Genomic DNA, 14,353 nt, shown 5'->3' with positions numbered 1-14,353 from the left:
GGGGCGCCTGGGTGGCTCAGTCGTTAAGCGTCTGCCTTCGGCTCAGGTCATGATCCCAGGGGCCTGGGATCGAGCCCCACATCGGGCTCCCTGCTCCGCGGGAAGCCTGCTTCTCCCTCTCCCACTCCCCCTGCTTGTGTTCCCTCTCTCGCTGTCTCTGTCAAAAAATAAATTTAAAAAATCTTTAAAAAAAAAGTTTTTTTATTACAAAAGCAAAAATTATTAATGTCGATGAAGTCACATTTATCAATTTTTTCTTTTATGGACTGTGTTTGTGATGTTTTCTCAGAACCCTTCTCTTAACCCCAGGTCATGAAGGAGGTGTTCATAGGTCATGAAGACAAGTGTTATGGTTGTACATATTACATTTAGAGCTACAATTCATTTTGAGTTACTCTTTGTATAACTAGTAAGGTCTAAGGATCATTGCATATAGATGTCCAATTGTTCCAACACCATTTGTTGAAAAGACGCTTCCTTTGACTTGTTTTTGCACCAGATCAACTGGGCTCACTTGTGTGGATCTATTTCTGGACTTTTATTCTATTTCATTGATCTACAGGTCTATTCTGTTAACTAACACATGTTATGATTACAACAGCTTTATAGTAAATTGCAAAATTGAGTAGGATTATTACTCGAAATTTATTCTTTTGCAAAATCATTTTAGCTAATCTAGTAATTTTTAAAATATTTTATTTATTTATTTGACAGAGAGAGACAGTGAGAGAGGGAACACAAGCAGGGGGAGTGGGAGAGGGAGAAGCAGGCTTCCCGCCGAGCAGGGAGCCCGATGCGGGGCTTGATCCCAGGACCCTGGGATCATGACCTCAGCCGAAGGCAGATGCTTAACGACTGAGCCACCCTGGCGCCCCGCTAATCTAGTACTTTTGCTTTTTCATATAAATTTCAGAATCAGCTTGTCTGTGACCACAAAAAAATCTTGCTGAGAATCTACAGACTGGGGAGAACGGAGATCTTTACTATGCTGAATCTTACAGTACACAAACAGTATGTCTCTCTGACTTCTTTCACTTTGTAGTTTTCACCATACAGACAGTGTACATGTTTTGTTAGATTTATACCTAAACTTTCCATTTTTGGAGCTATTGTTAACATTCTTTCTTACATTTTGGTTTCCATTTATTCATTGAAAGTATATAGAATACTAATTTTTTAAAGATTTATTTAAATTCCAGTTAGTTAACATACAGTGTAATACTAGTTTCAGGTGTACAATATAGTGATTCAACACCTCCATACAGCACCCAGTGCTCACCACAAGTGTCCTCCTTAATCCCCATCACGTATGCAACTCATCCCCCCCCACCTCCTCTCTGGTAACCATCAGTTTGTTCTGTAGTTAAGCCTGTTTCTTGGTTTGCCTCTCTGTTTCCTTTTTTCCCCATTTGCTCATATGTTTTGTTTCTTAAATTTCACAAGTGAAATCATATGGTATTTGTCTTTCTCTGACTTATTTCGCTTACCATTATACTCTCTAGCTCCATCCCTGTCATTGTAAATGGCAAGATTTCATTCTTTTTTATGGCTGAGTAATAGTCCACTATATAATAACATTCCTACACACACACACCCCACATCTTTTTTATCCATCCATCAGTTGATTTGATGAATGGATGGAGATCTTTTCATAATTTGGCTATAACAGATAATGCTGCTATAGACACTGGGGTGCATATATCCCTTCGAATCTGTATTTTTGTATTCTTTGGGGTAAATACGTAGTAGTGCAATTGCTGGGTCATAGGGTAGTTCTATGTTTCACTTTTTGAGGACCCTCCATACTGTTTTCCAGAGTGGCTGCACCAGTTTGCATTCCCACCAATAGTGTAAGAGGTTCCCCTTTCTCCGCATCCTCACCACACCTGTTGTTTCCTGTGTTGTTGCTTTTAGCCATTCTGACAGGTGTGAGGTGATCTCTCTTTGTGGTTTTGATTTGCCTTTTCCTGATGATTAGTGATGTTGAGCACCTTTTGACATACTTGTTAACCATATCTATATCTTTCCCTCCCCATAAATATCTATTCACATCCTTTGCCCATTTGAGGAATTCTGAAGGGGAATAAAAAGAGAAATTCTCCACCAGTTTGGTGGTACTTTAAATTCTGATGCCTTTTCCTGACCTGTTTGTTCTATTTGATTTTTAGGATTCTCAAATGGCTGGCTATGCATTTTGTCAAGGTTCTATAGTTGAGTGAATGGGAGATAAAGGTATAAAGGTATTTAGAACCTCTGTTGACTTTTTTTAAAATTAATTTAAATTTAATTTAAATTTAATTTTTTAATAAAGATTTGACTTTTAAGTAATCTCTATACCCAATGTGGGGCTCAAACTTAGAACCCCGAGACCAAGAGTTGCATGCTCCACTGACTGAGCCAGCCAGGTGCCTCTGTGTTGACTTTTTAAGTCAATTTTCTGCCAAATAATCCTTTTAATTTTAAATTTATTTATTTATATTTTATAGGTAAACATGTTTTGATGATTATTTTATTTATTTATTTATTATTATTTTTTAAGTAGGCTCCACATCCAGTGCAGAGCCCAACATGGAGCTTGAACTCACGCCCCTGAGATCAAGACCCGAGCTGAGATCAAGAGTTGGATGCTTAACTAACTGAGACACCCAGGTGCCCCGAGGATTTTATTGTTTTATTAAACTATGTATCTCACAAATAACACACTGTGGTTGTAGCACTTTTTCATAAATTATGACTATGAAACAGAACTTATTATATATAAGAGATAATACTTCCAAATGAAACTAGTACAAATTCTTCTGGTCGTCTTCTATTCCCTCCCCTCTTGTTCTCTTGGAATCATAATCATCATCATCATCCAGAAATGGTGGTTCATGTTCACAAATTCTTTGCTTATTCTCCCATCAAAAGGTGGAGTCTAATTCCCCTCCCCCTTTATGCGCTGGCCACACAGTGAGGCAGAAGGGATGCTGTGTAACTTGAGGCCAGGTTAAAAAAGGGACCATATAAAAGACTGCATGAGCCACCACATAAAGGATCTGGCTACTAAGGAGAAAGAGAAGACAAGCCAAAGACTGAGAGAAAATATTTACAAAAGACATAATCTGATAGACTGTTATCCAAAATACACAAAGAACTCTTAAAACTCAATAAGAGAACAATCTGATTTAAAAATGAGGAAAAGACCTGAACAGACACCTCAACAAAGAAGATATACAGAGGGCAAATAAGCATATAAAAACATGCTTCACGGGACACCTGGGTGGCTCGGTCAGTTAAGCATCTGACTTTGGCTCAGGTCATGAACTTGGGGTCCTGAGACTGAGCCCCATGTTAGGCTCCCTGCTCAGCAGGCAGTCTGCTTTTCCCTCTCCCTCTGCCCCTCCACCCTGCTTGTGTTTTCTCTCTCTCTCAAATAAATAAATAAAAATTTAAAAATAAAAACATGCTTCACATCATATGTTATCAAGGAAATGCAAATTACAGCAATTTGATACCACTACATACTTATAAGACTGGCCAAATTCCAAAATGCTGGCAACACCAAAAGCTGGTGAGGATGAGGAAGAGCAGGAAGTCTCATTCATTGCTGCTGGGAATACAAAATGATACAGCCACCTTGGAAAACAGGTTGGCAGTTTCTTACAAAAGAAAGCATACTCTTGCCATAGGATCCAGCAACTGTGCTCCTTGGCATTTACCCAAAGGGGTTGAAAACTATGTATGCATACAAACCTGCACATGGATGTTTATAGCAGCTTTATTCATAACTGTTAAAACTTGGAAGCAACCAAGATGTCCTTCATTGGTGAGTAGATAAATAAACTGTGGTCCATCCAGACAACAGAATATTATTCAGTGCTAATAAGAAAAAAGCTATCAAGCCATGAGAAGACATGGAGGAAACCTAAATGCATATTACTAAGTGGAAGAAGCCAATATAAAAAGGCTACATACTGTATAATTTCAACTATTTCACATTCTGGAAAAGGCAAAACTATGGAGACAATTTAAAAAATCAGTGGTTGCTAGGGGGTGGGACAGGAAAGGATGAATAGGTGGGGACACAGAGGATTTTTAGAACAGTGAAACTATTCTGTATGATACTATAATGGTGGATACATGTCATTCTACATTTGTCCAAACCTGTAGACTGCAAACCAACAAGAGTGAACCCTCATGTAAAGTATGGACTTTGGTTGATAATGATATGTCAGTGTAGGTTCACCAATTGTAACAGGCATACCACTCTGGTGCAGGATGTTGATAGTGGGGCAGGCTGTGTGTGGGTGGCAGACAGGTGGTATTTGGGAATTCTCTGTACTTTCTGCTCAATTTTGCTGTAAACCTAAACTATTCTAAAAACAGAGTCCATTTAAAAGGAAAAAAACTTCTGGCTACCCTGTAGCTCCCATGCTGAAAAGACCCCGTGGAAAGCTCCAGCTATTTGAGTTTCCAAGCCCAGGTGCCAGACATGTGAATAAAGTTTCATTCAGGATGACCTTGGCTCCAGCACTATTTGACCACAACCTCATCAGACAGTGGGCTGCAAGAGGACTGCAGATCCGGCTGTCATTCTGAGAGGTAGAGTGGCTCATATAAGGTCTCCAGTCTGGCCAGGGATCTGCTGCTGCTGCTTTTTTTTTTTTTTTAAAGATTTTATTTATTTATCTGGAAGAGAGAGACACAGCGAGAGAGGGAACACAAGCAGGGGGAGTGGGAGAGGGAGAAGCAGGCTTCCCACAGAGCAGGGAGCCCGATGCGGGGCTCGATCCCAGGACCCCGGGATCATGACCTGAGCAGAACGAAGGCAGACGCTTAACGACTGAGCCCCCCAGGTGCCTCAGATCTGGTGCTTTTTCCTGCCTTTCTCTTCCTCTTCCAAAGGCAAGGTTTCAAGGCAGGGAGTAGAAAGCCTTGGGGGGAGGCTAAAGGGCTAGGGCATTTTGGGGCACCTGGGTGGCTCAGTCGGTTAAGCATCTGAACCTTGATTTTAGCTCAGGTCATGATCTCATGGGTCATGGGATAAAGCCCCGAGTTGGACTCCGTGCTCAGCAGGGAGTCTGCTTGAGGATTCTCTCTCTCCCTCTCCCTCTGCCCGTCCCTGCACATGCACACACACCCTTGCACTCTCATAAATAAATAGCTAGAGCACATAAAAAAAAAAAAAGAAATCCTGAGACAGACCACCAAGTAAACATACTCCCAAATTCCATGAGAGACCCACAAAAACCATGAAAAATGATAAATGATGACTGTCATTTTTAGCCACTAAATTATGGGGACATGCAGTAATAGTCAAAGGAAAAAAACGTCCCATGAAGCTGATTTCACTATTAAAAACTTAGAATTAAAGAAAATTCTGCAATGTTTACTTCCCTAATTTAGTGTATGCTATTAAACTATAAATTAAAAACAGGTTTAATTAGGGGCGCCCGGGTGGCTCAGTTGTTAAGCGTCTGCCTTTGGCTCAGGTCATGATCCCAGGGTCCTAGGATCGAGCCCCATGTCAGGCTCCCTGCTCCGCGGGAAGCCTGCTTCTCCCTCTCCCTCTCCCACTCCCCCTGCTTGTGTTCCCTCTCTAGCTGTGTTTCTCTCTCTCAAATAAATAAATAAAATCTTTAAAAAAAAACAGGTTTAATTAAAATTTTTAAAGATTTTATTTATTTATTTATTTGATAGAGAGAGAGTGAGCACAAGCAGGAAGAACAGCAGAGGGAGATGGAGAAGCAGGCCCCCTGCTGAGCAGGGAGCCCGATGTGGGGCTCAATCCCAGGACAATGGGATCAGGACTGAGCCACCCAGGTGCCCCAGGTTTAATTAAATTTAAGATAATTTTTAGAATAACAAGTTATAGATATTTGCTTTTCTCCTATTTTTTTTTACAGTAGGCTCCATGCCCAGCACAGAGCCCAATGCAGAGCCCAATGTGGGGCTCGAATTCACGACCCTGAGATTAAGACCTGAGCTGAAATCAACAGTTGGACTTAACTGACTAAGCCACCTAGGCACCCTGCTTTTCTCCAATTTTTAAATGCTTTTGAGATATAGATGACACAGTTGGATGTGTTTATCTCCAGAAAGCTTTCAGGGAACTTAACACAAAATTTACAAAAGGCACTACTGAGATAGCCCACTGAATGTAGTATTTTCTTTCCATGGGCATGTTGCTAGGAAAAAGAACCTCCTTTAAATGGAAGAACACAAATGCTTTAATAATTGACCCAGATGTTTATACTTCCATGCTTATTTGATTTGAGTCCTACCCTTTCTCACACTTACCTTCTTTGCAAACCAGCAGGGCTCCAATGAGGCCTGAATTCAGGTCTTTCACCAGGTCCACATGAGAAAAATACGAGTAGGTGAGACATGGTGGATCAGAGGCCATTGGACCATTCTCTTTCAGGACCTGCCAGACATAAGTATGGCTTTCACCAGGAATGACTTTATCATCTTCCTTCTCCTTTTGGCTGGTCTGATCCTCATATGCAGCACCTAAGCAAGAAGGGATAAAATTGTCCTTTCCATACCCATTGTTCACTCAAGGAAACATAGCAAGTTTATTGTTATCAGTAGATTCTATCAGTAGAAAGAAACAGACTTTCTGCAACTTAATTTGGAAGACTATCAAACAGCCTCATATATTTCAGAGAAGTTGTAGACCACTAATGCAAGCATGAGGGGTTGAGTGGTTCTCACTGTGACCTCCAGATTCTAACCAATAGTATTGCTTCCATCATTGCATCTTTTTATCTATCAATTATCAATTCAACTCAACAGACGTACATTTGTTAGGTACTTTGTCCCAGACTCTCTAATGAGTAATGGTCATGGAAAGATGAGATACAGAGATTTTTAAAAATGTTTTTTTAGGGGCGCCTGGGTGGCTCAGTTGGTTAAGCGACTGCCTTCGGCTCAGGTCATGATCCTCGAGTCCCGGGATCGAGTCCCGCATCAGGCTCCCTGCTCGGCAGGGAGTCTGCTTCTCCCTCTGACCCTCCTCCCTCTCATGCTCTCTGTCTCTCATTCTCTCTCTCTCAAATAAAAAAAAAAATGTTTTTTTAGAGGGAGAGGGGTAAGGTAGGGGCAGAGGGAGTGGGAGAAAGAGACTCTTAAGCAGACTCCACACCCAGCATGGAGCCTGACACGGGGTTTGATCTCGCAACCCTGAAGATCATGATCTGAGCCAAAATCTAGAGTCTGACACTTAACCAACTGAGCAACCCAGGTGGCCCTTTTTAAAAATGTTTTTAACTTGGTTCTTCTCTGGAGGAACAGATCACATCAGGGGCAGATATTTTCTGGCTGTCTCATGCTTAGTGATGTTAAAATTAACCCCTGGATTAGTTTGATACCTTGATTCTAAATTGAGCACTATATGTGTTCATTGTTAATGAAGTATCTTTGCTTCTAGGTCATTTCAGTGGACAGAAGTAGAAACTATTTAAAGGCACTGACATAATGCCTTATACTTCTATTGAAACATTTTTCTAGCAACTTCACTATAACTTCCTGGATTTATAATGGTCTCTGGAGTTCCAGAGCAGCCCAAAGCATTCAGGAGGCTCTTTATTTATACCTTATCCCTACTCTGCCTGTACTTTTACTACAAACTTTCAGCAGCCAAAGTACAGGTAGACATTTTTAAAAACCCTGAGTTGGCACCTGGGGAAGGAGTGTGTGTGTGATCATGGACTGATATTTGAGTACAACTCAAAAAATTAAGACTTTCCAATTTCAGAATGAGAAATTAGTCAACATAGGGCATGTGCTCTAATAGTTTATTAATGATTTGCTTGAATCTTCTTGATCTATATATGCCATAGTCTATCTGGAAAATATCATAGTTAATTGTGGTACCCCCTTCACTCCCTTCCTGCATTGTGAAGGTTAAGGAGAAGCTACGTTAAGTAGGGACTCTGGCCAAATAGGTTTTTGTTTTAACAAAGTCGGTTTGTGCTTCTGGTAGGTGGCTCTTATCACATGATGGCATCCATATTTAGAAACTGGGGGGAGGAGAAGCAGAGAAAGTGTCTGGACAGTCAGAATCTAAGGAAAGAGAAGATGAAATCCATTTCACTTCCATACCATGAGCCTTGATCCTCCCTAGGAAGTTTTCTGGGCATAGGAAGGCAGACGAAGTGGAATTGTTAGGATCAGTGGCCTGGCTCCTCAAGGGAGAATAGGAACCAAATTAAACTTCAGGGCTTATTGGGCACCTGGGTGGCTCAGTTGGTTAAGTGTCTGGCTTCAGCTCAGGTCATGATCGCAGGGTCCTGAGAGCAAGTCCTGCATCAGGCTCCTTGCTTGGCGGGGAGTCTGCTTCTCCCTCTCCCTCTGCTGCTCCCCCTGCTTGTGCGCACATGTGTGCTCACTCTCTTTTTCAAAAAAATAAAATCTTAAAAAAAATAAACTTCAGGGCTTAGACGAAAATGACAATGTTCCTGACTTCATGAAATTGGCCTAGGTTCGAATCCTGAGTACACCATTCACTAGCTGTAGGACCTTGTATTCAATACTCCTTTTTATCCCTGAGATGACAGGAGAATAGGAGGGCATTTGACTCACCTTCAGAAGCTTTCCAATAGGATACACCAACAGCATGAAGACTGACAGGATGAGAAGCCATGTTCTTAAGTATAATGACCACTGTGTCATAAACTTCAGCACAGATGGTAGGACCCAGCAAACCTGCAAGAATGCGATGCCACCCAAAGGTCACTTTGAGAGTGGTACTCCAGGAAACCTGATATTATGAAAGTGATGGCCAAAGTCACAGTGGAAAAACATGACCCTGTGATTATCAATAAAAAGTAGTAACTGACTGAATAAATGCATAAACTGCTATCACCAGCTTAGTGTCATGGTTGTTCTGAGGATAGATTTCTGGCAATTTATTCAATGTATTCATTCATTCAACTAATAGTTGAGTTCCTACTATAGTCTAGGAACTGCCCTAGGCACAGGAGATGCAGTGGTGAAGAAGACAGATCATGGAAACTGCATTCTGGAGAATGTAATTAAGCACATAAAGAAATAACAAGAAATATTCTTTTTTTAAAAAATATTTTTATTTATTTGAGAGAGAATGAGAGAGAAAGCACAAGATGGGGGAGGGTCAGAGGGAGAAGCAGACTCCCCGCTGAGTGGGGAGCCCGACATGGGACTCAGTCGTGGGAATCTGGGATTATGACCTGAGCCAAAGGCAGACGCCTAACCAACAGAGCCGCCCAGGCGCCCCAACAAGACATATTCTGATTGTTGTAAATGCTATAAAAGATGGTGGTGTGCTAGAAAATGATGAAGCAGGAGACAGAATCTTTTAAATATAGTGGTTAGGAAGGGCATCTTTGAAGAGGTGGCATTTGAGCAGAGATCTAACTAAATTGAAAAGAAGCAAGATTTGTAAATATCTAATAGAATAACATTCAAAGCAGATAAAACAAATGGAAAAGTCCTGAGACAGGAATAATCTTGACATAGTTGAGTAACATGTGAATGAACAGGGGAATAAGAGAAAATAAGGTTATAAAGGCAGGCAGGGAACATAACATGTAGGACTTTGTAGGCCACAGGAGTTTGGATGAATTTGGAATTTACAAGAAGTATGCAGACTTGGGACTTGTTTTGGATGAATAGTCAGCAAGACTTGCTGATGGATTGCATGTTAGAGATAGGAAAAAAAAACGAGCAGCCAGGGATGACTACTGTGGCTTGGGTTTGTGCAACTGGGTGGTAGGCAGGCCAAGATGCAGAAAATTAAGAGGAAAATCAAGACTTCTGACTTATAGACATATTAAGTATAAGATGCCTACAAATGATTTATTGAATGAAGTGGATTCAATGGGTCAAAAACATCAAAGAGATTTATTTTTCATGGTTTTTAACTGTGCTATGTGGAGGGACACCTGGGTGGCTCAGTCAGTTAAGTGTCTGCCTTTGGCTCAGGTCATGATCCCAGGTTCCTGGGATCGAGTCCCGCTTTGGGCTCCCTGTTCTGTTCTGCAGGGAGCTGCTTCTCCCTCTCCTGCTCCCCCTGCTTGTGCTCTCTCTCTGTGTCAATTAAATAAATAAAATCTTAAAAAAAAACACCTGTGTTACGTGGAGTTTCCCCTCTTGCACTCTGAACAATCCCCAATGTTTTCCAGTAACCATCACATATTAGCAGTCTAGCTTAATATCAAACATCTGATGTCTCCTGCAATGTAAGGGTCCCTCCCTCCTCCAGCTTTCTCATCTTCCTCTCTGAATCTGCTTCCCCCACTCACCTTACTATCTCCTGACCCTCTAAGCTTGTAGCTAGTGAGAAAAGGACAGGGGTGTAAAAAGAGGCATGATGACAAGATCTTTCTTGGAAAGAATAGTGATAATGTGGCTTTGCTAGCCCCTGGTTGTGGGGCATGCCAAAATTCTGTCTCTTTCTTAGGGAACTTAAAGGAGTTCTTTGGAGACTCTCTCCTTCCAAATCATGCCCTCTCCAGCTGTCACTTGTATATCTCTTCTCAGTTTCTGCTTCTGGCAGTACAATTAGAGAGACTTTTAGGGGAAGTTCCCTGAAGACTCTGACCTTGAAAGTTTTTTCAGATAAAAAGCAGGAGCTAGTCAGAGTCTTAGGAGTTCCACAGGTCTTATGTCAAGTCTTCTAAGTGGTTCTCCTAAAGCTTCCTCACTACAGCTTGACATGAGGGTGAAACCTTCCTCCCACTATGGGGTGGGGAACATACAAATCACCAAAAATGGTTTACAAAGAAATCCTCAAACCTAAATTATTTCATAAGTTCCTAGCCTTCTTTTATTTAGGCTTGAGGTGCAAGATGGGCTGAGGGTTGCAGAACCAATTTTGGGTCACCACCTGAACAAGTCCCTGAATAAGTCCTACATATGAGGGCTGACATCTCTTTTTTTTTTCCATCAAATTTTAATTTAAATTCTAGGTAGTTAACATACAGTGCAATATTGGTTTCAGGAGTAGGGGCGCCTGGGTGGCTCAGTTGGTTAAATGTTTGAGTCTTGATTTCGGTTCAGGTCATGATTTCAGGGTCTTGAGATTAAGCCCTGCATCATGCTCTGTGTTGGGTGTGGAGCCTGCTTGGGATTCTTTCTCTCCCTCTCTCTCTGCTCCTCTTCCTTATTCTCTCTCACTCTAAATATATATATATATATATATATATGTGTGTGTGTGTGTGTGTGTGTGTGTCACTCATTTTTATATGTGTGTACACACACATATATATACACATACACATACATACATACATATACTGGTTTCAGGAGAATTCAATGATTCATCACTTACATACAATATCCAGTGCTTATCATAACATGTGTCCTTCTTCATATCCATCACCGATCTAGCCCATCCCCACCCACCTCCCTCCATCAACCCTCTATTTGTTCTCTATTGTTAAGAGTCTCCCATGGTTTGTTTCTGTCTCATAAAATTTATTTCTTTTCTCTTAGTCCAAGATTTCAAACTGGGTAAAACTGACCTTTTATAATTTAAAAAAATAATCTCTATACCCAACATAGGGTTTGAACTTACAACCACAAGATCAAGAGCCATGTGCTCTACCAGCTGGGTGCTCCCAATCTGTCTTTAGAATTTGGGAGTACTTGTCACCTATAATTCTCAGCAATAATTCTAAGGTAGGAGATGTCTTATTTTGATATCCTGTTACATGCTTATTTGACATCTAAGTGGACATATCATGCAAGCAGCCTGAACTGAAGATCTAAACCTGGGAGTTACTGGCATAGGGATATCTTAAAATTGTGGGACTGGATAAGATCAGCTAGTGATCGAAGGTAAAGAAAAGATAAAACAAACCCAAGTCCAAGACCCAGAGCACTCTAACATCTAGAGAACAAGCAGAGGAGGAGAGTCCAGCAAAGAGACAGAATATTCTGTGTCAGTGTATTTCCCCAACAGGTGGTAGTAAGGGAAACCTGGCCTTCTACAACTGCAGCTCCAAGACTGGGGGATCCTTGCTAGGACATCAGATACTCAGTTTCATAATAAACAGTCAATATTGTTTATATTACCCATCCATGGTGGCCTGGGCTTGGCAATGTTGAAAAGGTCATCTGTAAACTCTACGAACACAGTCTTTTTGTACATGACTGATGTGTTGAATGGCAAAGATCTTGGCACCCTAGGAGAAAACCTGTGTGAAGAAAGGAAAATGTCATTCATTTTGGTGGACCTTCTTTGAACCCACTTTTCCAGAAGCTGGAAGTAAAGCTTCCATCCCACTCTCTTCTACTGTTAACAAGGCAAACTGGAAATTGTATATAACACTGCTATAAGCAGACTGAATGTTTGTGTGCAGACAATGGGATTAGCGACCTTATAAAAGAGACCCAAGACCCCAGAGAGATCTCCCACCTCTTCCACCATATGCAATGATACAGTGGCACAGTGGGAAGATGGCCGTCTGTGAACCAGACACGGAATCTGCCAGCACTTGACCTTGGACTTCCAGGCTCCACAACTGTCAGAAATCTGTGTCTGCTGTGTACAAGCCACCCAGTCTGTGCTATTTTGTTATAGCTTCCTGAACAGACTAAGACAATTCCTAACATCTATCAAACCAAAACACTGTTTTCAAAAGTCATCTGATACATTAGGTGCCACATGATAAATCATAAAATCATAAATCATGGTTTGTTTCTGTCTCAATAAAGTTTGAGTACCCATACACTGCATCCTTTGCCAAAACAATAACTATAGGGTCCTTCAATTTTATCTCTAAAAGACACTGTAACTTTAATCTAATTAACTTGTATTCAAATTTTGTCAGTATGTACCTAAAATTATACTTCCCCTCTCAGGGATACCAGGAATATCACAGAGAAAATTACCTTCCAATTGCCTCAGCTATTAAAACTCTTTTAGGTAAAGATTGGTTCCCAACCTTTTCCTCTCTCTCTACCTCACAAGTTAGGTTGTCATGTTCTGGGGCCCAGTCTAGGTTGAATAATCAAAAGGATCAATGTGAAGAAGGCTGCAGGTGAATTGGTAGAAAATACAAAGTGCTTGAAGGTAGCTATTGTCACTCATTTTTGCATGCATAGAGTAGTTCTGCAGTTTTCTATATGCCATAGAGAGCCTCTCTTCCTGACTTATACTTCTGGATATCTAACTCTTACCACTTCCCAGATGTTGTTTCTTCTGTTTTGGTAACTAAATATTTTTATTTGACATCATATTTCAATCTCATATATTTGTGTAATAATTAAAAATGACCCCTCATGATGAACTTTTCACAACTGCATGCTAGCTCAACTGATCCCCCTTTCATTCTCCACTTAAAATCCAACTCTTTTTTTTTTTTTAAAGATTTTATTTATTTATATGACAGAGAGAGACACAGCGAGAGAGGGAACACAAGCAAGGGGAGTGTGAGAGGGAGAAGCAGGCTTCCCGTGGAGCAGGGAGCCCGATGCAGGGCTGGATCCCAGGACCCTGGGATCATGACCTGAGCCAAAGGGAGATGCCCAACGACTGAGCCACCCAGGCGCCCCTAAAATCCAACTCTTGCTTTGTTGTAACACCACAAAGGAAAGAACTGCTGGTCCTTGAGAGCAAAATGGGGATGTGTGTACATAAAACCTAGTGGGTGGGTTCTCCTTACATCATGGTTTGTATGGCAATGTTTGTTTTGGTAAATAGGATAGAAAAGGGAAAGAACAGAAAAGAGGGCCTCATTATAAAAGAAACACAAATGCATTTCAGTGCCCCAGGTAGTTTGAACTGCTGAGCCAGTAACCCAGTGCATTCTCTGCCTGGTTACTGACAGGTGTTAGGGTCTAGAATCTGAGGGCGGAAAGGAAGCTCAGGCACCACCCAGCCAGCCCCCTCTAGTTTCTGGCTAATGACAAGGTTCAGGGAACTTGGGTGAATGGCTGGACAGGGGCAGGAACTCAGGCTCTCCTTAGTACTTGGTGTCAAACTCATTTCCTGGTCCTCTGCATAAACTTGGGGGTCTGTGAACCGATGCTTTTTCAGTCTGACTGATGTCAGAAACAATTCAGTTTTCATGTGTAAGTTTCCTCTGCACAACATTTGTAGTCTTGGTTGTAATTCCGTTGAGGGCAGTTTCCATCTGTCACTCCAAGTGAGTGCACTAGGCTTCAGTGTCAGTAGAGCTCTTTTCATGCTGTTTCTCTCTTCATCTATAGCTTACATAACAGCCTGTTTTCAAATTTAATAATTAGGTCAATGATTCTTGATTTATTTTTAAAAGATAAAACTAAAGACAGTAATAAGACCAAGGAGAAATGGTGCAGTTCTAACATCCCAATCTGAAAGGATTTTTTTCTATATTACACAGAGGAATCTAGCATTAATAGA

General features: G+C 41.2%; 1 protein-coding gene across 3 annotated transcripts in view; it reads right to left on the bottom strand.

Moving 5' to 3' along the window:
* Positions 1-14,353, bottom strand: part of F8 (coagulation factor VIII) — a 136,860-nt gene that overhangs the window by 105,034 nt on the left and 17,473 nt on the right. For all 3 annotated transcript variants that reach the window (XM_035010634.1, XM_035010641.1, XM_035010651.1), the window contains exons 2-4: positions 12,043-12,164; positions 8,569-8,691; positions 6,283-6,495 (exon numbers count right to left, since the gene is read on the bottom strand). In XM_035010634.1, the coding sequence (XP_034866525.1) occupies positions 6,283-6,495; positions 8,569-8,691; positions 12,043-12,164 (458 nt within the window). The remainder of the gene's footprint in view (positions 1-6,282; positions 6,496-8,568; positions 8,692-12,042; positions 12,165-14,353) is intronic.

Source organism: Mirounga leonina, unplaced genomic scaffold (genome assembly GCF_011800145.1).
Source record: "Mirounga leonina isolate KUSES-001 unplaced genomic scaffold, KU_Mleo_1.0 Mir_101799, whole genome shotgun sequence".
Taxonomy (NCBI): Eukaryota; Metazoa; Chordata; class Mammalia; order Carnivora; family Phocidae; genus Mirounga; species Mirounga leonina.
The sequence above is the reverse complement of the archived record's forward strand: the minus strand, read 5'-3'. Positions and strand labels throughout refer to the sequence as shown.